This window comes from Protomyctophum bolini (assembly GCF_963924005.1).
Source record: "Protomyctophum bolini genome assembly, chromosome: 8".
NCBI classification, from domain to species: domain Eukaryota; kingdom Metazoa; phylum Chordata; class Actinopteri; order Myctophiformes; family Myctophidae; genus Protomyctophum; species Protomyctophum bolini.
Window position 1 is genome coordinate 33,788,504 of NC_137869.1, and position 23,700 is coordinate 33,812,203.

General features: G+C 42.5%; 1 protein-coding gene across 8 annotated transcripts in view; it reads right to left on the reverse strand.

The window, feature by feature from the left end:
* Nucleotides 1-532: 532 nt before the first annotated feature.
* Nucleotides 533-23,700, reverse strand: part of mylk4b (myosin light chain kinase family, member 4b) — a 44,859-nt gene continuing 21,691 nt past the window's right edge. For 4 of the 8 annotated variants that reach the window (XM_080769397.1, XM_080769399.1, XM_080769400.1 and 1 more), the window contains 12 exons: nt 11,260-11,356; nt 10,521-10,944; nt 9,663-9,877; nt 9,242-9,347; nt 5,754-5,847; nt 4,345-4,454; nt 4,092-4,233; nt 3,620-3,690; nt 3,317-3,445; nt 2,378-2,675; nt 2,228-2,279; nt 533-2,122 (listed from right to left, as the gene is read on the reverse strand). In XM_080769397.1, the coding sequence (XP_080625523.1) occupies nt 2,232-2,279; nt 2,378-2,675; nt 3,317-3,445; nt 3,620-3,690; nt 4,092-4,233; nt 4,345-4,454; nt 5,754-5,847; nt 9,242-9,347; nt 9,663-9,877; nt 10,521-10,944; nt 11,260-11,356 (1,734 nt within the window). In that variant the 3' untranslated portion in view covers nt 533-2,122; nt 2,228-2,231. Of the gene's footprint in view, nt 2,123-2,227; nt 2,280-2,377; nt 2,676-3,316; nt 3,446-3,619; nt 3,691-4,091; nt 4,234-4,344; nt 4,455-5,753; nt 5,848-9,241; nt 9,348-9,662; nt 9,878-10,520; nt 10,945-11,259; nt 11,357-14,538; nt 15,373-23,700 lie in introns of those variants that run through there. The other 4 variants (XM_080769395.1, XM_080769394.1, XM_080769396.1 and 1 more) reach the window with 4 other exon arrangements.

Below are 23,700 nucleotides of genomic sequence, written 5' to 3' on the forward strand. Positions count from 1 at the left end.
TACTGCTTGTGATTGTTTATTGTTGCTATTTTCTATGGGAATGCAGGGGGTAGATTAAAGTTTTATAAATTATTAAATTTATGTTATGTTAACCATGACTGACACGGATAGCTACTGCATGTGTCTGTGAGCACCCCTATCCCATTACCCCTTCACATGGAGTTGCTTTGCTTTGCTGTGTTACAAATAAAAGGTCTTATGGTTTATTTATTCATGACTACTCCTTTGGATCAGAAAACTACCAGTCAATAAATTGCTATTAAGCTGCAAGGATAGTTTTTTGTTTTCAGAATCAATATTGATTTCAGTTGAACTGCGGCAGAGTACAGAGAGTATTATATAGGATTATATATTGTATAAAGATGGAATTTATTTTGTTGATCAGTTTTTGCCATCACCATGCATGCAGCTCAGATGCCCTCTAGTGGACATGTGTGTGTTTCTATGAAGGTACAGTACCTGTATACTGTTAGCCACTGTATAACATCTACTCGGTTTTAAAAGCATTGCAACAGACATTGGAAAAAAAGCATTTGCGTGCTAAATTAGATTTTATTATCTGGTGTTATACAATTCTTGTTGTTTCATCATTACACAAATTTCAAACTTGAATAAAGAACAGAAAAAAATTATACTAACACATTAAAATAAACCAAAATCACAGAGCTTTTCAAAGTGTAAAAGGAAGTGTAACAAGCAACAAGTAGGCTAGTTAATGGATATTCTGCTGTTTGGGACTGGTGTGGTATTATTGCACAGATGACTCTTCTAAGCTCACTAATAAAACTGCACATTTACACATGATACCCAATGTTTGTGCAAAAAATACGTGAAATCTCCTGAAAAAAAGAAAAGTTAAAGCTTTGCGCTTCAAGTACAATCTGGTGTTAAACCAGTAAAATATTAACATAAGAACTAACTTCAATGAGAAACATTCAATCGCACAGTAGGTAGTGTTCCGTTGTTTTTTTTCATGCCTTCATGGAAGGTGAGAGAGCTACTCCAAACTGCCCAAGCAAATGCCTGCTAATGTCACATGTGCACACTGAAGGCAATGTACAAATAAATAAAATACACCTGCAGTTTGGGTTGAATTCAGCAATAGGCAAGAAGCAGGGAGTGTGTGTTTTGAACCATTTACTCTTTCCAGAGGGGGTGGGGATATGTATTACATACATTTGTTTTTAAAGAATGCCAAATAGTCTACATTAATTAATCAATCAATAACTAACTTAGAGCTCCCCCTGATGAAAACCAAGTTCAAAATGTATTTTAACCTTAGACCAGAAAAAAATATTATATATTATATTTATAAGACTTGTTTATAAAAAGGCAAGTAAAACTTCATGTTCACAATTGTATAGTAGCATTAAATCCATTTGTATTAAAGCTGTTTATTTGTATTTTATGTTTTGAGAAATATGTCATAAAGTGCAAGGCATGCAAAAATATTTACAAAAAAATGGGATAATGTGAAACTGCACAGCAAAATCCTCAGTGTTAATTCAAGTAACTATAGATTCAAATGTACTGAGGATTTTACAGTGTGGTCACTTTTAGAGGGAGCTATACACTGTATACCAAAACAATACTGTTATCCTTGTTTTAAAGCAGCTACAGTAAACAAATTATTTTGAGGAACATAACTGACATAATTCTTTGTTTTTCACCATCACACCATCACTGAATCTATGGTATGGCTTTCTGGGTTAATAACTGTAACAGTGACAAACCTACAAGATTGTGGGTTTATTGTATAGCTGTAATATTTACCTTGTCACTTTTTTGCCATGACAGTTACAATTATAAGGTTAGTACCCATTTAGCATGAAATACTCATAAATGTTGCCGTTATCATGCATTACGCATTAAATATTGCAAATGATATAGTAAGGCTTATACTCCGAGTTAAAAGGCTTCATATAAATCAGGCTTAACTTCAGTAGCAGACAGTCCGGGCCTCGGAGGGAGAGATGCGTCACTCCAGAGGGCAGCTTCACTCTATTCCGTTTCTGTATCCTGTCTCTGAACTAGTGAGCTGTGGTGATAAGCAGAATTGGTCCAGTATTGGGCACAAAGGCCGTGTATTGTCAAAAGGCATGCAAAAGGCCTCACAGTCATTCTGAGGAGAGAGACAATAAGCAAAATTAGGTGCGAACACCATAGGATATAAATGTATCTTAGATTGCTGTTTAGATGTAAATAATCTATAATTGGCTGTTCTTACCTGTCTAGCTCTCCGGAACAAGCACATTTGTGCATGATTGGCACTTATTTTTCTGGAAGAAGATTGCATGAATTGGTATAACGATTAAGTTGGAAATATGTGAGCATGCATCAACTTCAACAATTTGCATACATTTTATATGCAAAATACCTTTTTTTCAGGCTTTGAATGACAGATGCAAGAAGATACCAGTGGAGTCCTGGATCTTTGCTGTACCTTCTGCTGTAGCCTGTAGTGCAGGCTGGCGTCCGATAGCCAGGGGTGTCTGAGGCACTCTGCAGCGCTCAGCCTCCAACACTTGCTCTTCACCAGGAGACGCGTGATGAAGTCCTTGGCCTGGTCGGAGACGTCTGAAAACTCCTCTACCTCGAAGTTCCACTGGCACTCCAGAATGTTGTTCAGGGTTTCATTGTCGTCATCCCCCAGGAAAGGAGACAAACCACTCAGCCTGAGCAGAGAGACACAGAGAGGCATGGGATGTTATTGCCTGGTTCAAGCTAGTCACATGCAGGGTTAGGGCCGATTCATACTCCTATTTTACAGCTGTTTCGGCGCTGTAGTGCCGAAATGATTTCGGCTCGTCAGAAAATTTCAGTAGCACCGAAGAGAAGACTTTAGGACGGTACCCGCCCCCCTGAACCTCAAATGACGTCACATTGTAGAGAAGACTTTAGGACGGTACCCGCCCCCCCGAACCTCAAATGACATCACATTGTAGGCTCTACAGAGCCAAATGACATCACATTGTAGGCTCTACAGAGCCAAATGACATCACATTGTAGGCTCTACAGCGCCGAACAGACTATTTTTCGGCTCTAAAATAGGAGTATGAATGGGCCTTTAGACTCTGCTTTTGATCCCGCCTTTGTGGGGTTTTTTACAAATCAAAACCCTGGTCACATGTTCTCAACAATAAAGCAGATAGCAATATTGCAGGTAGTGAAAGCGTTTATTAATTTATTTTATTTTAAAATTTTAAATATTTTTTTTTGTTGTGGCTTTCGCCGGGGACTCACTGGTCAGGGCATGTGGTATAATAGCCACCACAATTCGTGTGTGTGTTGGAAATGTTAAGAATCCTGTACTTACAGCATGTACGCGATGACGCCCAGACTCCACATGTCCGTGGGGAATGAAACAAAGTCGTAGTTGATCACCTCAGGAGCCAGGAACTCAGGCGTTCCAAAGTTGACCCTTAGCTTCTCCCTGGGTTTATATCTATCACAGCAAAAAGAGAAGGAAAACAACAACAGGAAACATAAGGATAGGCAACGAGAAGTTATAATTCAATAATTCATATCTTCATCTTCAAGGTACAGTATTGTTGTACATTATTGTTACATCTTGATCACAGGTACAATACATAAGAGTAAAACTAGTTTTTGTTCTTACCTTCTGGCAAGGCCAAAATCTATGATTTTGATCTTGTACGTCGTTCGGCTGATGCAAAGAATGTTCTCTGGCTGAAAGAGTACACAGACAAAGTGAAGCATTATCACCGGAGCTATATTGTAGTTCTGACTATAACTATAGGAACAACGGACCATACAGTACATGGCTACTGTCAGCAGGATTTGATTTGCTGTAAGGGATACTGGGGGTGGTCTATGCCTCTGCTTTTGATATCCTTTAATTATTGATCGCTGGTCAGATTGAATTAATCCATGCATGTCCTTTTGGTAAATGTAGACTGACATGTCTATACACATCATCACTCTACAAGAGTGATGATGGATGGCCTTGGCCTATAAAAAGTCACATATACAAGTTTACAACACTATTTTGTTGTAAAAGGATGTACACGAAAATTAACCTCTATTTTCTTGTATATAAACAGGACAATCCTGAGGTGTAACGCGTGTACCTTGAGGTCGAGGTGCAGGATGTACATCTTGTGCATGTAGTGCAGCCCATCGCAGATCTGGCGGATGAACAGCACAGTGTCCAACTCTGTCAGGTTGTAGTTCTCATCAATGATGCGGTCAAACAGCTCTCCTCCGTCCACACTGTGGTACAGCCATACAAGTCAAGTAGCTGCAATGCATTGTATAGCGTATACACAATATACAAACACACGCGCACACAGACACACACGCACATACAGACAGTACACTTACTATTCCATGACTAGGATTATGTCAGTGCGGGACTCAAAGGCTGCGTAGAGCTGAATGAGGTTGGCATGGTCCAGCATGTTCATCACCTGGATCTCGTTCTTCACCACGTCCTGGAGGACACGCACCACACAGTGATCAGTGAGACAGCTCACTTAACCATATCAACCCTAGGGTAACCCTAGCCGCCGTGAACATTCAGCAAAAATACCCGATCGTTAGATCAGCTATTCTTGCTGATGATATTGTATTTGGTGTCGGGGGGGAAAATATGAGAAGACCAAGTAAAGATGCCTGGTGGGCCTAGGTCAACTAAGGGTTAACAAAGTATATAGGGTTTAAGTGGTTAACTCCATCGACACCATGACGTAAATCACCGTGAAGTTCAAGTGCACGGCCATGTGCCCGAGACGGAGATTGATAATCTCAGTCAAATTAGTGCTATGAAAACTGATCGCATCGCTCTACAGCCTAGAGGCGCTTGCTGACGATGGGCACATTTTATTAATGGATTAAATAGGCCCGGGCCCTCAAGGTGTTAAAGGAATTTCATATTATTGGTCCTCACTAATGTTCATGATAAATACAACCATTTGTTTCTACTTGGTCTGTGCTCGGCTGTGGGCAGTTCAGAAACCCGTCCACCAGTGACATCATCACTAGGCAAATATATATATATATTCTTTTTTTTCTAAATATATTTCGATTTGTATTGTATGTCTTCCATTTTCGCATTGCAACTTTTCAGGAATAGAAAGCCTGCAGTTTCTATTAGCTTGGATTCCCCATCGATGATGTCACTGGTGGATGGGTTTCTGAACTGCCCACAGACTGAGTAGATAAACATCGTGCTATTTTATCATGGATATTAGTGAGGACCAATTATATGAAGATAGATAGGTTGAAAAGTGGTGAAGTGGTCCTTTAACCTGCTGACTGACAGGTCAGGTAAAGTGCCAATGATTTCAGTCGCGCCACAGCTGACCAGTGAGAGCAACATGAGCACTGAGGCTTTGATTGGTTATGACCATGTGAATGTCTGAGATGATTAGTGTGGCCACAGCGGTATGCTGGGAAATCCAAATCTCTATCGCAACTCACGTCACTCTCATGTTGACCAATAGTGAAATGGATGAGAACATGAAGAGGCTGACAAGTTGGTTAGTATGTCTATTTTTATAATGGTTTCTTGTCTTCATGGCATGCTATTTAGCAATATTAATTAAATGGGGTAAAAGTAAAAATTACCACAACATCTCGCTGAAATATATTACAGAACATTCATACAAACAGGGTTTGGCCAGACTGAGATAAAGGGTTTCCTTTTGGGAAATGTAGTCTGATATGTTTGCTATATTTTATAACTTCACAATTTCAAATGTCCCTCCCTATCTGCATTGGCAGATCAGTACCTTCTCTTTTTGGCTCTTGGCTTTGATGATCTTAGCGGCCAACGTCAGTCCAGATGAGTTCTCCACGCACTTGTGGACTTGTCCAAAGCGTCCCCTATTAGCAGCATATCAAACACATGAACAGGGCAACAGTGTGTTAGGCCCAATTTAGACTTTGTCGTATGGCGGCGAAAAGATTGAGTATTGCACACAAAGAGAGCAATATAAACCATTAAGGGCCACTCAGGCAAGTACATTGTATGAACATGTATCCCAATTGCGTACACACGCGCACACGAACGCGCACACGCACACACACACACACACACACACACACACACACACACACACACACACACACACACACACACACACACACACACACACACACACACACACACACACACACACACACACACACACACACACACACACACACACACACACACACACACACACAGCAATAAGGTCCCTCAGTAATATAATAATGGGGGTTTTGTTACTATGTCATTATGTTGGATATCTGAGCAATGTGCTTGCGTGCTGAAGACTAATCTCCAGTTTGAGGGGCTGGATTTAGCACCGGCTTGTTGCATCAGAGGGGCCGCTATTACATAAATGCCCCCTGAGATTTCTAATCATCTGCCCTTGAGGAAGGGGGGGGGGGGAATGTAGCCCCTTCACAGGGTGTGACATTTCCACTTATTTCATAAGACGGAATTGATGAGTTTTGTGTTTAATCCCATATGTGTCTGGTTGTGTATGTGGGACCGTACCCAAGTTCCCTCAGGCCTATGTTCCCTCAGGCCTATGTTCCCTCAGGCCTATGTTCCCTCAGCCCTATATGTTCCCTCAGCCCTATACGTATGTTCCCTCAGCCCTATGTTCCCTCATTCCAAAACAGACAGGGGGGGGGGGCATTATACTATAATGCTACCCATACAGTAGTTCACCCTGCAGCAACAGAACACATTACAGATACCAAGTTACAGCAATGACACTACTGCATGGGGTCTAGTCTATCTACTTTGTTATAGCAAATGCTCCACAACAACACAGTGAAACAGTGAACAGTGAAACATTTCTTAAACAGTACTTAATTATCTGTTTTGAATCTCAGGTATGTTTCCATTGCATAGTTGTCTCATCAACCTAGAGTACACACCTTAATGAACTGACACCAACTATTTAAGCTACGTTGACAAACACAAAACTAGTTTAGCTTGTAGAACATCCTGTCTCCTCATGTCCCCAAGTAACACTGTCCTCTGAAAGGCCATCTGCAATAACCTAATATTAAGTATACTGCGCACAAGTATAAGTGTCCCTTTCTCGGACTGCAACTGTAGCCTACTTACTGTATAAGACAGAAGACCCATTTATTGAAATCCCAAACATGGAATATACTTGGACCATGCATTATGCCACATATAATGCCTGTCTGGACGGCCACCTGCCAGTATACAGTGGATAACTTCCCAGTCTTTCTGGGTAAGTTGGGTGACTATATAGCTATTTTTACCCTGAAATCCCAATTTTGGGCATGTCATTATAGGCTAAGAAGAAAGGACAATTGCTGATCTACAAGGTCACAACATGCCGTAATGTGTTGTGAGCTTGTAGATCGGCTTTTCCCTAAAAATAAGTTTTGATAAATGACTTATTTTAAAATGTGTAGCGCAGTGGAATAGAGTAGACACTATGACACGTCAAGAGTCAATTAGTACTATAGGCTATACATTTGTGTTCTGGTAATATCATTGATCACTTGTTTTGCATGTCCGTGGCAAAAATAAAATATTAATGGGAATGTCCATCACATTCACAAGCTGGCAAAGTGATTTCCCCGGGTGCAGATAGCTGCTGTATTATCATGGTTATTGGTGGTGGTGGCAATATTAATAATTTTAGTCTGAATATATCAAATCCTGTTTTGAGGATCACACAAGAATAGCATCACTTTATGGACAAAATAACCCCCAAAAGGGTTCATAATTTCAGTCTGCTTGAGGTGTAATGCAGCTTTAAACAAAATAGCAGACAGTGGCACTGGTACATATCTGAACTCATCTTCTCACAGTGCGTGTCAACCACATAGCCGACACTTCTCAGCTTCAATGATGTTTTTCATACCAAGAATTGCATAGAAGCATCATGGTTTTGTTATGCGTACACACCCATGGTACTGTGCCAAGAGAACTCATAAATCAAACGCACGTACAGTACACTCAGTCAAGTTGTCTACAGTCTACCGATGTTAACCATCTCAAACCCACACCCTAACCTCCCACAGGGAAGCACACCTATGAAGGTTTACATTTTATACTGTGAATTAATTGCACTAGCAAAGTGTAATATGCAGTGAGGACGGAACGTTTGTTCTACCCCATTGGTTCTCTGGGGTCCTAATATAAGGAGTCTTCTACCCCATTGGTTCCTTGGGGTCCTAATATAAGGAGTGCCATAACAGAGGCTTGTCATGTGAGCTGTCACTCAACTCAATGAAGGCGTGTTTTGGGCTGTAAAACAATCTGCCCATTTTGACCTATTTCGTTTTTCTTGCAAATATTTGATGCTGCTGCTTTAGATTCTCTTGCCCTTATATGCTCCAAGGGCTAACTGAGCTGACAGTCCTGGTCCACCTAAATGCTCCAGGGTATGCCCTATAGGTATACCAGGGTCAACTCACATAAGTTACCCCAACCTAAAAGTCTATGTACGTGACCTGCCTCGTCTAGAGGCGACACCCAGGACTACGTGAGTCATAGCAAGCTCTGCCACGTCCAGGTTATAGAATCTTGCAAAAAGTTGACGGATGACCAACTTGCAACCGTACACAAGATATGGTTCAAGAGTTATAAGCCAAAACGTAAAGTGGACTGTTATAGCGCCACCATGAGGCCGACCGATATAATTATAAGTTAATTAATTTTAGTAATTATTATGAACCTATTATTATGACGAGACGAGACAAGCTGTCAGCCAATTTAATTGGGAAACAAATGCTGTCTGTATTACACTATACACTATTATACTTATTACACTATTAAATGTATTACACTTATCGGATTGAGGGAACATAGGGCTGAGGGAACATAGGGTCTGTTTTGGAATGGGACAACATAGGGCTGAGGGAACATAGGGTGTGTTTTGGAATGGGACAACATAGGGCTGAGGGAACATAGGGTGTGTTTTGGAATGGGACAACATAGGGCTGAGGGAACATAGGGTCTGTTTTGGAATGGGACAACATAGGGCTGAGGGAACATAGGGCTGAGGGAACATAGGGACGACCCGTGTAGGTTTGTACTGTATGTGCATGTGAATGTACGTATGTCTCAGTGACCGCAGGGGGGCCCAGCACAAAAATAAATGGCAGGGTGTTATGAGAGCCATTCAGTGGACATACAGTAGAGGGTGTGGTGTACCAAGGGAAAAGACCCTGGCTTTCGTGGGCCTTTCTCCTAATTGGCATGCAGGGCAACCCGTCAACGCTCCGTTTAACTCACCCTCCCAGGATCTCGTCTCTGATGATGGTGTAGTACGTGGCTATCTGGTGGGGTTTGGGGGTCACAATGTGATGGTCAAAGGGGGCCGAAGGAGGCGGGCCTGAGTCTGAAATAGATTCCACAGTGTCATTAGCAATGTCTCTTAATATTTTGTCTAGCTGGAGTTTTCAAACAGAAAGTACAACGGCAATGGCTTACAAGATACTCAAGTTTGAAAGATGGCAAAGCTGCATTTCTCTTGAGCATGCAATCATTAGTCATTTATTGCTGTCTAAACTTTTTGCATGCCATGTTGGCCACCACAAAATCCTGATCTACAAGCTCACAACACATTGCATTGTGAAATGTATACTATGAAGTAGGCTTTAGTCATTTATATTATACTATACTATAAATGGACCACAGAAACATCACAACTTACCAATAAAGTATTCCTTCAGTGTAGACTCTTCCACCTCTTCTGTCTTCACTTCATCTGATTGGACGGCCTGACTCTCCACCCCCTCCGCCTCAGGAACTTCGACGTCCTCCTCTTTCTCGCCGTCCACACGACTTTTCTTATGGTCATCCTTCACCACATCTTCCTCTGTGACACGGCGCTTGCTGCAAGTACCCATCTCACCAGCTTCCTCAGAACTGCACAACATGCCATGGTTGTTTTACGATTACACACACACAATAATAAATAAGTAATGTACCCAAACTACCTGAAATGTACAATACATGATGTAGTTTGTGTTTTTAGACATCACTTCTTTATTACATTTTGAAAGCTTGTTTTGATTTGTTCTTGTTGAGCAATTTATGCCAATATTTTATTAAATTCCTTCATTAACGAAAGGCCCCCGAATAAGGATATTGGCTTCCTTCCTTTTCTTGCATAGTAACAAATTCTTCTATTTTTAATTTAGTACTATACTGTAGCTCAGGGGTTCTCAACCCGTGGGTCGCGACCCCTCGAGGGGTCGCCAAATTATTTTGGGGGTCCAAACTGAATGGATGGAAAATGGAAATGAAGAGTTTACATACTGTAGTACACATAGTACATGCATACACTTGCCTTAATGATTATGGTTTCAGTATTCATATCTGGTTTCAGTATTCATTCATGATATATTTTCTATATTATTAAGGATATTTTTGTCAGTTTGTATTGGGGGTGGGAAGTGGGGGCTGGGCGGGGGTCGTAAGACATGGCCAAAGCATTTTAATAAACTAACTAAACGAATTATTACTATGGGCCACATGTCAGTAACCATAGCTTCCCAAGACTACGTACCTTTCCTGTGGTAGTGGAGTGGTCTCACAGATCTGACTGGGAATGTCTGGGATAGTGCCGACGACCTCTTGTGTTTTAGACTGCTCTTCATCTGGTCCCGTGGTTCTCCTCTTCTCCTCTCCCTCTGCCTCCTCCTCTTGGGGCACACGTTCCGTGCTCACCTCTTTTGGCAAGACGTCCTCCTGGCCTTCGTCCGCTCTCTTGCTCTTCTCTGCCTCCTCCCCCACTACTTCCGCTTCCTCTGTTCGGGCAACGGCCGATGTATCCAGGATCAACTCTGCCAGATCCCCTCTGCCTTCTCCCCCAGCCTCCTGTCTACCCTGCAGGCCCTCTGCCTCTGTGCCGCCCTGGGAACGCTCAGCATTCTGCCTGTTGAGCTTCTCCACCTGGTCTTGCAGCTCGGGCTCTGTCAGAGGCAATGCATCTGTTGGGTGGGACAAAACAGAGAGGACCACACAGCAAACCCTGTTACCAAGCTGTATTTCACTGTTCTTATATGGAAATCACGTTATCTTCAGCATTACTGCAAGTCATAATGTTTTAATGCAATGTAATGAATCCTGTGAATCATGAATCATAGCATCCCTATTATATTCTGGGCCAAACAATTGGTGAAAATACGGTAGCAGATCTACAAGCTCACAATGTTGAGAACTAAGTTATAAAAAGGTGTATCTTCGCGCACAGTGATTCGCTTGAAAGTGAAAGGGACATTGAAACTACATATACTGTACTGTACCTGCTGCATCTGAGGCCTTCTTCTTCTTCTGAATTTTCAGGCCTTTCAGGCTTACTTTGGCTTTATCCTTCCCATCCTTTCCCTTGTTGTCTTTCTGCTATGGTTTTGGAAAACAAAAAGTGGAAACGAAGATAAATTAGATTAACAGAAGGCAGGATACACTAAAACTTAATCGGACAACATTGGGTACAATCACGCTCCCAGCGAATTAACGTGCATGTGCGTTCGGTGCGTGTGCCACCGCCAGCACGATCAGCGCTGACACAGGCACTGGGCACAGCTTTTCCAACTTCAGTCTCTGCCATGACTACAGTGTCTATCATTTTACAAATTAGCATATCATATAACGACATGTATAAACGCTGTATTGTTTGTTTTGGGTATCATGTGGATACATGAGATATACCGTAAAATAAAATCTGAGTTATACTTGGTTGCACGGGAGTCACATAGTGACAAGCTCACAATGTCTACATATAAATACAGTAGCCACTGCGATGGACTGTGAGCGTGAAGATCTGTTATATTCGGTACGCGACCCTGACATGCAGTATAAAAAAAATATATACAAAAAAGTGCCCATCGGCACAGGTCTCCACCAGGGCAGGTCAGGTTGTGGCCTCATGGTGGTGCTATAACAGCCCGTTGAGGAATATTTGGGGCAGAGTTTTGTCGTTGGCATCCTGGGAGTGTGTGTGCAAAGTTTGGCATGGATTGGACCAACGGTGCCGGAGATTAGAATTTAGAAATTAGAACACTGTTCACATAAAGCAGAATATGCCGTGGCTGTTTATGGAGTCGTATATTTCCAGTATGGTCGGATAGACATAGTCAGTCCAAGGTGTTTGTTGCAGTTGGTGCAGTTGCCGCCACAGCTCAAAGCGAGAGTTTCATGTTATGCTGGACAGATTCTGTCTTCACTAGAAAGAATGGAGAGCTCTACAATCATCTCTCCCTCCACTGGACCGCATAATTTATGGTATCAAACAAACACACTTGTGGAGCCATTCTGAATAAACACAAAATGGAATGAACCAAATTTCACGAATGCCTTTATTTAGAGCTCACTACTATCAAGAACTATTCTAAAAGAAAATCAGTAACACTTAAGTAATAAACATGACATATGGATGTTTACATAACCCTATCCCAGTCCCCAGGCACACACATAGGGCCTATAAGAGATGCTGAGTCAGCAGCAGACTTCAAAAATAGCTGTCCGATGAGTGCTAAGACACAGACATGCACACTCAGACTCACACATGACACGCATGGACAGACACAGAAGCATGCACGCACCCTTATTTTTTCTATAGTAGTTCCGGTATGCATTGAGGTACTAACTATAATTGCTGCTATGCATTGCCTAGTGTGACAGGAATTACTCCAGCACACGTAATCAATCACTCTAGTACTGTCACCTACTCCATCATCAGTATTGGGCAAGTTACTCAGGAAGTGGCTCTTCAATATTCCTTTAAAAATGTACTACAAAAAAATAAATTCACACACACACACACACACACACACACACACACACACACACACACACACACACACACACACACACACACACACACACACACACACACACACACACACACACACACACACACACACACACACACACACACACACACACACACACACACACACACACACACACACACACACACACACACACACACACACACACACACACACACACACACACACACACACACACACACACACACACACACACACACACACACACACACACACACACACACACACACACACACACACACACACACACACACACACACAATATGCTGCCATGCAAGTGTGGCCGGAATATACTGACAAGCGCTCCAGCCCACGTAATCAATCACTGCCTGCAGCAATGTCACCTATCCAGACAAGGCCACTGCAACTGACAGGACAAATAGCCTATATACGATCTGAGCCCTTTGACATTCTATGCCCTCTACGCTCAACCCGCTACTGAAAAGAGTACGATAAGATCATGTGTCTGTGGGTGAACAATAAAGAACCTTATTAACAGAACGTCATTTAACCCTATTAAACCATACAGGCCCGAAACCAAAGCACAACTGCTGTGATAACATACAGGAGGATTACAACAGAAGCAGAACTCAATACGTCATTATTATCTATTTATAGGAGTATTCTACTACTACTTATATACTTATATTTCCATAGGCCATTAATAGACATCGAATATACTGTATTTGCACGGGTGCCTGGTAGGCTCAACCAGTTAATACTAACCACATAACCCTGAGAATCTGATGCCCAGAGAGAGAGTCATGGCTTGCATGTTTTCCCGTTCTCTCTGCCCTCCATATAGAATACACTCTGTCCCGATTCCCGATTCTGGGGGGCGAATATTCAGCGACCATAGCTGACCTACAAGATTACAATGCCATACGTTGCAACAAGTTGTGAGCTTGTAGATGTTTGTCGAAGAGGGTAAAAAGGGAGGGGGACTGGTATATACCCCTGGGTTACTCCCATAGTATCTCGGATTTAAGTGGTTAAAAAAAAGAACATCTTCACATGGAAGCATTAATAACAATAAAACCAGTAGTTTCTATATGGAGCCTTTACAACCTCGCATAAACATTTAACGATGCGCCGCTTGAGCATCATTTCATGTCCTAAGAAGAACCATCCTTATAGCATCATTTGTCACTTGTCAGTGACACTGACAGGTTTATTTCCATGGGCTTCATGGAATGCAAATCTGACAAGGACAATGCTGTAGGTCACAGGGTGTATCGAGTCCAGTTGGAATGTAATTAGCAACTTTTTTTGACAGCATTACAATAGAGAGGACACAGCTCAACTAGATCCTACACCATCCTGGATTTAAGGCACAGCTGTTGGATAAAGAAATGATCAAATCAAATAAATGATCAAACGAACAAACTAATAAACGAATAAAAAAACAAATAAACAAATAAACAAACAAACAAATAAAATTATATGGAATCAGAAATGAGATAAGCCCCATTATTCCGAAACCCCAATAGTCCAAAAATCTTGAGTTTAGTGTGAGGTCATTATAGTTACAGTAGGATTATGCTTACTGTATAATGTGTGGCATATAACCAATTTCAGAATAAAGATCCCTCAGACTTATGCCGTGGCACCAACATAAAGCATGGAGCAATAATCCACTCTCTGTATTTCTCTGCAATGTACCTTTTAAATGTTACTCTTCTGAGGTTTCAGAAGAGTTTAACAATTTTAACTTTTCACATACAAACTCACCTTCCTAGCGGTTCTGCCAGCTTTGCTGCCAGGCTCTTTGAACAGCAGCTCCACCAGCCGGGAGCTTTTCACCACCTCCCCGATGAAGCTGATCACCTGCTGCATGCCCTCCACCAGCCTCTCCACCCCGTCCAACCTGTGACCCTGTCGCTCCATCTTCTCGCTGGTCTCCTGAACCACCCCCTGCAGCTCCCTGCATGCCATCTTCACCTCTGAGCCCTGATCACCCTGGATCTCCTCCCGCAAGGAGGCCAGGTTGCGACCGACCCCACTCACGTCCTGGGACAGCCCGTCCAGCCGGGTGAGAACGGTCTTCTGCATGCTGAGCAGCTGCTCCATCTGACAGCTCAGGGAGTCTATATGGCTCTCCACGCCGGTGGCGTCGCTGGCCATGCTTGCAGAGGATGCGTGAGGCTTTTCCGGTGCAGTGGTCGATGGCTTCTTCACCACGACTTTCTGACCACGCAGAGGGTTACGGTCATAGACTTTGGCCAAAGAATTGACCAAGCTGGAACTCATGACTGCTTTGGCAACACGCCTGGAGCCCGAAGTCAGTTTCCTCCCTCACAAGCGGCATGTAACACAACTCCTTTTGCCTCCTTCTCACCTCAGCATATGGAAGTCCTTCAGTTGATTTTCTTCTTCAGTTGATTTCTTCCCAGCAGGACTCTTAACAACTAACTCTTCTCATAGATTCCATTCAGTTCCATCCAGTCTCGCATGGAACACCACGTTCCACAATGCCACAATGCAGGGTATCTGGTATCTGCTACACCAGGAGAAGTACACAGAGGACAAGATCAGACCTGGCAGAGCTTCATTCTCCTTTGACTAGCACCACAGAGGAAGGCGGAGTGCTTAAGAATAGCGGTGGGTGTCCTCCAAATAACAGTGCAGCCCCCCACCAGTCCCCCATGGACGTCAGTAAGTGGCCAGTGATAAGGGCTGATGGCTCGGGTGTACGGTAGGGGATCGGCGGGGGCTGGGGAGTTATATGTGTGTGTGTGTGTGTGTGTGTGTGTGGGGGGGGGATTGCTATGTGACATCTGAGACACTTGAAAAGCTTTTCAGCCAGGTGTCGGAATCTTGACTATTTGCTATTGAAATATGATCCGGTAAAAAGTGAGACACATAAAATAGAACAAACTGTTTTATTTTAGTGTCCATGGATGGACACTAAAATTATTTGATGGTTAACTATACATTTCAACTGTAGGTACATCCCTGTAAAAGTTCTCGTACCGGATCCTTTGACCCAATCTTCTAATTTCCTTATCAGTTTATATGGCCTTAACACAGTTCCACTACAGGGAAACGGATGACAGGTGCAAGGCCTGTAAAACTTAACTAACCCCCTGTTGAAGACATTAGGCATTGTGGGTATTTCTGAACCTCCTCAAATGCCAAACAGTTCTCATAACTGACTTGTTTTCGCCCAGCAGAAGTATTGGCAGAATATTACACAAAGCATGTGTCCCAAAAACGACTTCTGCACTTTACGTCGACGGAAAATCAATTTCACAATACTTAGCAAGACCTGAGATGATGACTATAATTGCCACGCCAACTGGGGACACGTGATATTCATAATCCACAGTAGCATGTGATCCTCACTTGCACTTTCTGCTCAATGCAAATGTTCTAAGGGTACTTCTTAACGAAAAACCACCATTTGAGGTTCTTCACATGTTATTGAGTAATGTAGAGAATCTAGGATTCAAAATTGAAAGAACGAAAGACTTTATTTGTCACATACCCTATTGGCCTGAATATAAGACTACGGTTTTTTTTTTCAATGGAAATATACTAAAAAAAGGGTCGTATTATAATCAGGGACTATAGACTATTTGACATTCAATGTTCTTTTTCCATAAATGAGTCTTGAAAAATGGGGGTTGTCTTATAATCAGAGTGGTCTTATATTGGGGACAATACGGGGTATTTATACGAGCAGGGAAAGACTCTGCCAGACTGCTCTACAACTAAAGTCCAACATGGTACAAAAATATAATAGAAGTAAGGAATAAAAGATTAAAGATTAAATGATACAGGTAAGGTACTTATAGGTAAGTAATGCAGTATAGTAATAGTGTGCAAAGACAGCATCATTATACCCATACACTGGTGTAGTGGATTTAGAATGGCACCTTCCCTTGATAGTACTACTGAGGTAGGATATTATATAGGAAATATACAGAGAAAAGAAAAAGAAACAAACAATGTATGAATAAATTAACAACCAATGCTATACAGAATATACAGTTAGCGGTATATGTCTAGATATGTTGTAGCATATATATATATATATATATATATATATCTTTTTGGTATATTCATTATACAGAATCAGAGCGCATAAAATAATATAATAAAGACCTCAGATATCCAGATTATACCTTCATGCAGCAGAAGGGTGAATACATGCTAAACCAAGTATATAAGTATGATGCAAATGGCAGTCAGTATTATGTGCCAACAGTTCTGCATATATAAAAACGTACAATACAGTATGCAAGGAGGAGGCAATAGTGGGTTATATAATATAGACTTGCTTCTCACTCAGCATGTCGAGGCGCAATACACACAGAGAAGTCCTGAGCGTTCATGTAACCATGGTGTAGCATGTACACATGGGCCAGAAAGGGCCCATTTGTACACCGTTATAGTTAAATTAACACTCAGGATTTGACAGCGCAGTGAAGGAACACAGGAAGCAGGTGGCTACTATTGACACCACAACAACTGTTGGAAATAGGGTGAAGGAAATAGCCACAGGAAGAGAGAAAATGTAGGCTACTGCACTTCTAGGGTTACACCAGAAAACAAGATTGGACGTGTGAACACTGCGACATACATGCACACACAATTGACACTTGCTTCTTCTGCACATTTCTCAGGTCAGTGCACCAACACCAAAGCTTTCCACCATCTCAATAAAGTGGTGTTTAGGAGCAGGCAGTCTGACCCATATCTGGCACCCTATACTGACTGGCGCCTAGCTGCAGTCCCATCATCCCTGGGAAAACCTGACCTAGCCTACTGGTTCGCTGGCACTATGCCACAATCATAGAATGAAAGCTGTCAGCTGTCAAGCCTAAAGCTCTGCCGTTAATATCCCCAGAACTCCTCCCTAATTACCTTGCTTCTCAGGTGTGGTTGAGCGATGATGCTGATGAAAGCTAAAAATAGCACGAATACTGTGAAAGTCAATACATGTTTTCTCGCAGAAAGGCTAAAGAGGTCATTGGTGATGATTGGGAAACTAATGCACACATACACTGAGCAGGCACCTGTTTGTCCCATCTTGGTATGACTGAGTCATGTCTCTCTTATACTATCATAATGAACACTGAGGATTTGACTTCTCACAAGAACTATTGAGGGCATTGTACTAGGGCGGGGTGCATAAATCATTGTTTAGACAAAGTTAGGTTTAGGTGTGCTGCCCCGTGAGAGGTTAGGGTTAGGTTTTTGGTTTAAGGACTTCAGTATTTTGTACCATACTACTATTGTATGAGTACAGAACAAAGAATGTTTGCTTTCACCATCTTTGTTGAAGAAGAGTCTGGGCAATTAAGATTTACTAGAAGTACTGCACCTCTCCCAACCCTTAACGCTCCCCTCACCGACCTTAATCCGGTCGTTTTAACGCTCCCCTCACCAACCTTAATCCGGTCGTTTTAACGCACCCCTCACCAACCTTAATCCGGTCGTTTTAACGCACCCCTCACCAACCTTAATCCGGTCGTTTTAACGCACCCCTCACCAACCTTAATCCGGTCGTTTTAACGCTCCCCTCACCAACCTTAATCCGGTCGTTTTAACGCACCCCTCACCAACCTTAATCCGGTCGTTTTAACGCTCCCCTCACCAACCTTAATCTGGTTGTTTTAACGCTCCCCTCACCAACCTTAATCCGGTCGTTTTAACACACCCCTCACCAACCTTAATCCGGTCGTTTTAACGCACCCCTCACCAACCTTAATCCGGTCGTTTTAACGCTCCCCTCAGCAACATTAATCCGGTCGTTTTAACGCTCCCCTCACCAACCTTAATCCGGTCGTTTTAACACACCCCTCACCAACCTTAATCCGGTCGTTTTAACGCACCCCTCACCAACCTTAATCCGGTCGTTTTAACTCACCCCTCACCAACCTTAATCCAGTCGGACCAATGCTACTGTATGTCTAACCAATGCTACCAACTACTAAATCGATTACCGGTAGTCTGATGGACCACATATGCCATATTTTCTACTTTGATGTACAATGGTGTTGTGCAATAATTGCAAAAAAATGGTGATCACTACTGTACCAACACAGGTGATCAATGAGATTATGAGAATCAATTATTTCATTAAAATCAATTATTCTTTTAATATAATTGATTGGTAATTGATTAAATTGATTTAGATCAAGACCATCAAAGAATCATGGCATAATTATCAGCTGGTGCTATTTTTTGACACAGTGAAACATCAGTAGGCTACAGACGATCGTTTTTCTATGTCTAGAAAGAATCCTAGCACAGAACAATTTGACAGATAAAATCAGATCTGGCCTGCATGGTACACCAGGCCTGCAAGAGAATCAGACAAGCCACCAACAACAAACACAGTCTGGCCTATGTACAGTACAGGGTTACTAAGCAAGTCAGCGAGACAAAGTCAATACATAATGCTTATTCTCGTTCCACATGCTATCCAGTAATACAATCTGGCTTAGGCTTTCACCTCACTCACCAGCCGATAGCCCCAACAAGAAAGGATAGAATGGAGCTCAGTAAAGCCTACAATAATAGCCTAGACAGTATGTGCTGGGAAGTACATTTCTCCCGCCGAGCTAATAGTCTATGTCAGTGGTTCCCAAAGTGGGGTCCCCCCAGGGGTCCCTGAGGGAGTTCCAGGGGGTCCCCAGCTAAATGATAGTTTGGAACCAAATGGACCCTTATGGGTCTGTAACTCTGAGAGTGTAAACATTTAATCAAATGGACCTGTACACTCTCAGAGCTGTAAAAATCACTCCCTGGCATATCTTTTCAAATCGGGGTCCACGGGCTAATTAGTATAAATTTGGGGGTCCTTGACATGAAAACGTTTGGGAGCCCCTGGTCTATGTTGTATTGAGTAGAATTCAACAATAGCATGGCAAGAGCTCAGCTCAGCTGATAGGCTGATAGGCTACAGAGAGTGTTCTCACAGCTAACCTGTACTGTATAACTATATAGTCAGAGTCAGAATCAAGCGTCTGTCCTTTCATGTCATGAGACTATAGGTGGACGGTGACATGCATTCGGACATTCCTGTCTGTCTGTCTCTCTTATTCATTCTAAAGGACTTCATACAGCCATGGGGGAATGACTCCCACGACATGAATCCAACACATACAATACAAGGCCTGCTCCTTTCTTCTCTCTACACCAGGGATTTCCAACCTGGGGGTCCGGCCGGGGGCCCACTGCTGGCTGGGCCTTCACGATAAGTAGGCTCTCTCTGATGTTTTCTTTGGTTCACAAGAACACAATCGATTGATTGATTATTAAAATAAACATGCAGTGAAAATGCACACTCCGAACTCATCTGACCACGGCAACTGAATGGCTACCGTGCTGACGTTGGAGTTCTGTGTCAGGCATGCCCAATTATGGAATGTTGTGATGTCAGAACAGGCCGGCTCCATATATGGACCCTGGGCAGGGGCCCTGTCCAGAGCCCGGGTAGAGGCCTTTTGTGGTTCTGCACAACCGTGGGTCGGACCGACTTGACACCGGGCACTGCTCTCCGCGTGGAACGCGTGTGTCGATTTTGAAGTCGGTGGGGAGAACAGCCGTACACACGTACGTACAGACAGACGTACAGAGACATGGTGCCTTTAGAATTAGATATACATGACAGTAGGCTAAACGTTACTGAAATAACACATGCATGCACACGCACGGCCGTGATTGAACCACAGTCATCCTGGTGTTATGCAACTTGGAAGACAACTGGGTGAAACATGAGAGACTAGGAGAGGAGATATTCTGGCCTCTGAGACTGGATGAACCCGCAGTCCACCAGGCTCTAATACACACATACCAAACATACACACACCCACACCCACACCCACACACACACACACACACACACACACACACACACACACACAGTTCAGGCTGTCTCTCTGACTTAATATCATGCAGTCATACTCAGTTAATATCATACTCAGATATACAGTAGCCTATGTTGCAGTCAACCATGTCCCTGGTTCGATTCCAACAACTCACCTGGAGTGCATGTCTTTTCTGAGGCTATAATTCACACCAAAATTGAAGTTTGGAAAGATGTTGGCTGGTTTGATGAGTTTCGATTTGTGCTGTGAGTGACATTCAGATGGAATTTGCCGTATGCAACAAGAAAGAATGGATCCATCGTACCTTGTACAAACAGTTCAGGCCACGAATTAAGTGAAGGGACACAGTGCCACCATGAGCAGTTCAGACGAATAAGCATATAAGTCCATATATCTGACCCCTCCTCGGAAAGACATGCCCTGACCCCTTATCCATGATTTATACATTATGGATAATTAGTATGGTTTATGTGGTTTTCATCTCACCTGCTAATTATTGGTAAGTTAGTAAATATCACCTTTTAACATGTTTAGAGTTGTGCACAACATGCATAACCCATGTGCATGTTAGTGTATAAAGAAGAATGTTGGATTGTTTAAAGACTTGTTTTACTTTATTTACAGTATGTGTTTGTTTCTGCCTTATAGACCTGTAGTAAGCTGCAGTTAGACAGATTTGTTTGGTCAATTTCACCACAGGCTGACTTCGAGGCAGATGGTGGCCGTCAGTCTCGTGCCCGCAGTGACAGCTCACAGGCGGCTAGAAGAAGTGCAGACAGTTGGTGCCTGTTTGTGGTGGTAGGCTACTAACATTTCCAGGTTTAGGACCTTCCTGTCAGCTTGATTCACTAGATAGGCCCCTATTGAATAAATCACAGTTATCTGGAGGATGAGATATATTATTACTAACACTGACATTATCAGGGTTCCCCAATTGAAAATGGCCCTGTGTGTGTGTGTGTGTGTGTGTGTGTGTGTGTGTGTGTGTGTGTGTGTGTGTTTTTTGTGTGTGATACAGCTGCGCACTCTGGTGGCGGGCGGGTGGTGTTAAAGCGTGACACAGACAGACAGACAGACAATGGACATGTTCTGCTAGGTCTCATAGTTAGTGCTCACACACATTAAAATGAACACAACATAATTATCAGCAAAGACCATGTGTAAACAAACAAACTACACAGCAACTACACAACAAAACTACACAGGTATAGGCTACTGTCAAATGAATCGGATGCTATGAAGCATCAGGCGCAAGTGGCAACCCATAGTCACTTTACTTAACACTTTGTAATACTTCCAAACTAGTCTCAAATCACTCAGTCAACAGACATTGATGAAATAGTCCGGTAGCCAACAGGCTTATTTTGTTTAAAGTGGGAAATTTGGACGTTTGCTTATGGCCCTAAAATATTCTCTATAGGCCTACATGATGAATCCACTTGCTGACCGGCTGTCGGTATTGAGCTTTCTTTTTAATAGGAGGATATATGTGACCATACCATTAACAAGCTATATTATGGCAAGATTTTTTTAAATATCATTATGCTTTATGTAGCATGTGACATGTCAAACTATGGGGTTTTCATGATTCTGAACCCATTCCAAGCCTTAGTTTTGCACCAAAAACTCATTGGGCTAAAAATGGCCATAGCCACTTGCCCATAATGTGCACAAAATGTGCTGATGACGGCTAAGGCCGTATTTAGCCCAAGGAGTGTTTTTGTGCAAAACTAATGCTTGGAATGGATTCAGAATCATGACAACTCCCTAGTTTGACATGTCACATGCTACTTGCAAAAATGAAATTTTGACAATGGTATGGTCACATATTAGTCAATATATTAGGCCAATAAAAAAAAACTATATAGCAAATTTCCCACTCCACACCCCCTGCTGCCAGAACTAAAACAACAATCAGCTAAATATTGTGAAATAGCTTTGAAACCCTCTTATCAAGTTGCACGGAAGGCGTTTGTAATAAGTATGTAGTGGGGGTCCTTAATTGCTTTGCATCACTCTCTCAGAGAGATCTCAGCTGGCCTGAAAAACGTTTCCTTAGACAGCTGAAGCATGTTTTGATTTCTACCACAAGAGGTCAGAAGAGCACCAAAAACCCTTAGCACAGGTAGGTCACGTTGCACACAGGGTCAATATGACTCAATTGTAGTGGAGTAGGTGGAGAAGCTGATTCCAGGTCAGTATCCTCCAGGGCAGGTTCAATTCACTTTATGCACTCTGTTTATAACACTAGCACCTGTCAATCTGTACTCTTTAAGAGCAACATGCTAACACCTCATAAACATGGCTTGCACTCAAATATCATTTTAACTACTCCCTGTGACTCTTGAGCTCGATTCAACTCAGTTTTTAACTCGCACTGTTCCCTCCCCTCTCATCCTTGCTTACTCTCTACAGCGCCCAGTCACGTCTACAATCAATTTGTTCCCAAACAGTGGGTTGGAACTCGGGAGGTGGGACCCATGTTTGGGTCATGGACACTGTTTTATGGGTCGGGTCCCGAGAAAATATCCCATTCCCTACATTAAAAACATATAGATTTTTCAAAATAAATACTAGGACAACTGGTACTATAGTACCACTGGTACTATAGTTAGTACCACTGGTCCTAGTAGTAGGATTTGAGAACGGATTAATCACATCAGAAATATCACCGGTTGCACTGATTAGTGATTAGATAGATTTTTGTCAGAGCAGCATTATTGGCTTAGGAATGGAACAAAAAGGGCAGATATACGCAGATATACGCTCATGTATTCATGTATACTGTAACACAGTTATGGTGGTACTTGGAGAGCCAAATATTTTCTGATGTGGTACTTCAGTATAAAAAGGTTGGGAACCAATCTAGACCATCAAAACATGGTCGTAATGGTGTAGTACGTACTCATGACCAAGACCATCAAAACATGCTTATAGTAGTGCTGTAGTCGTCAAGACTGTCTCGGATAGAGCACTAGTTGCATCACAGTCTCTTTCAAATACACAGGTCTCATAACTTCACCTCACACACCCCATTAAACACATTGCTCCT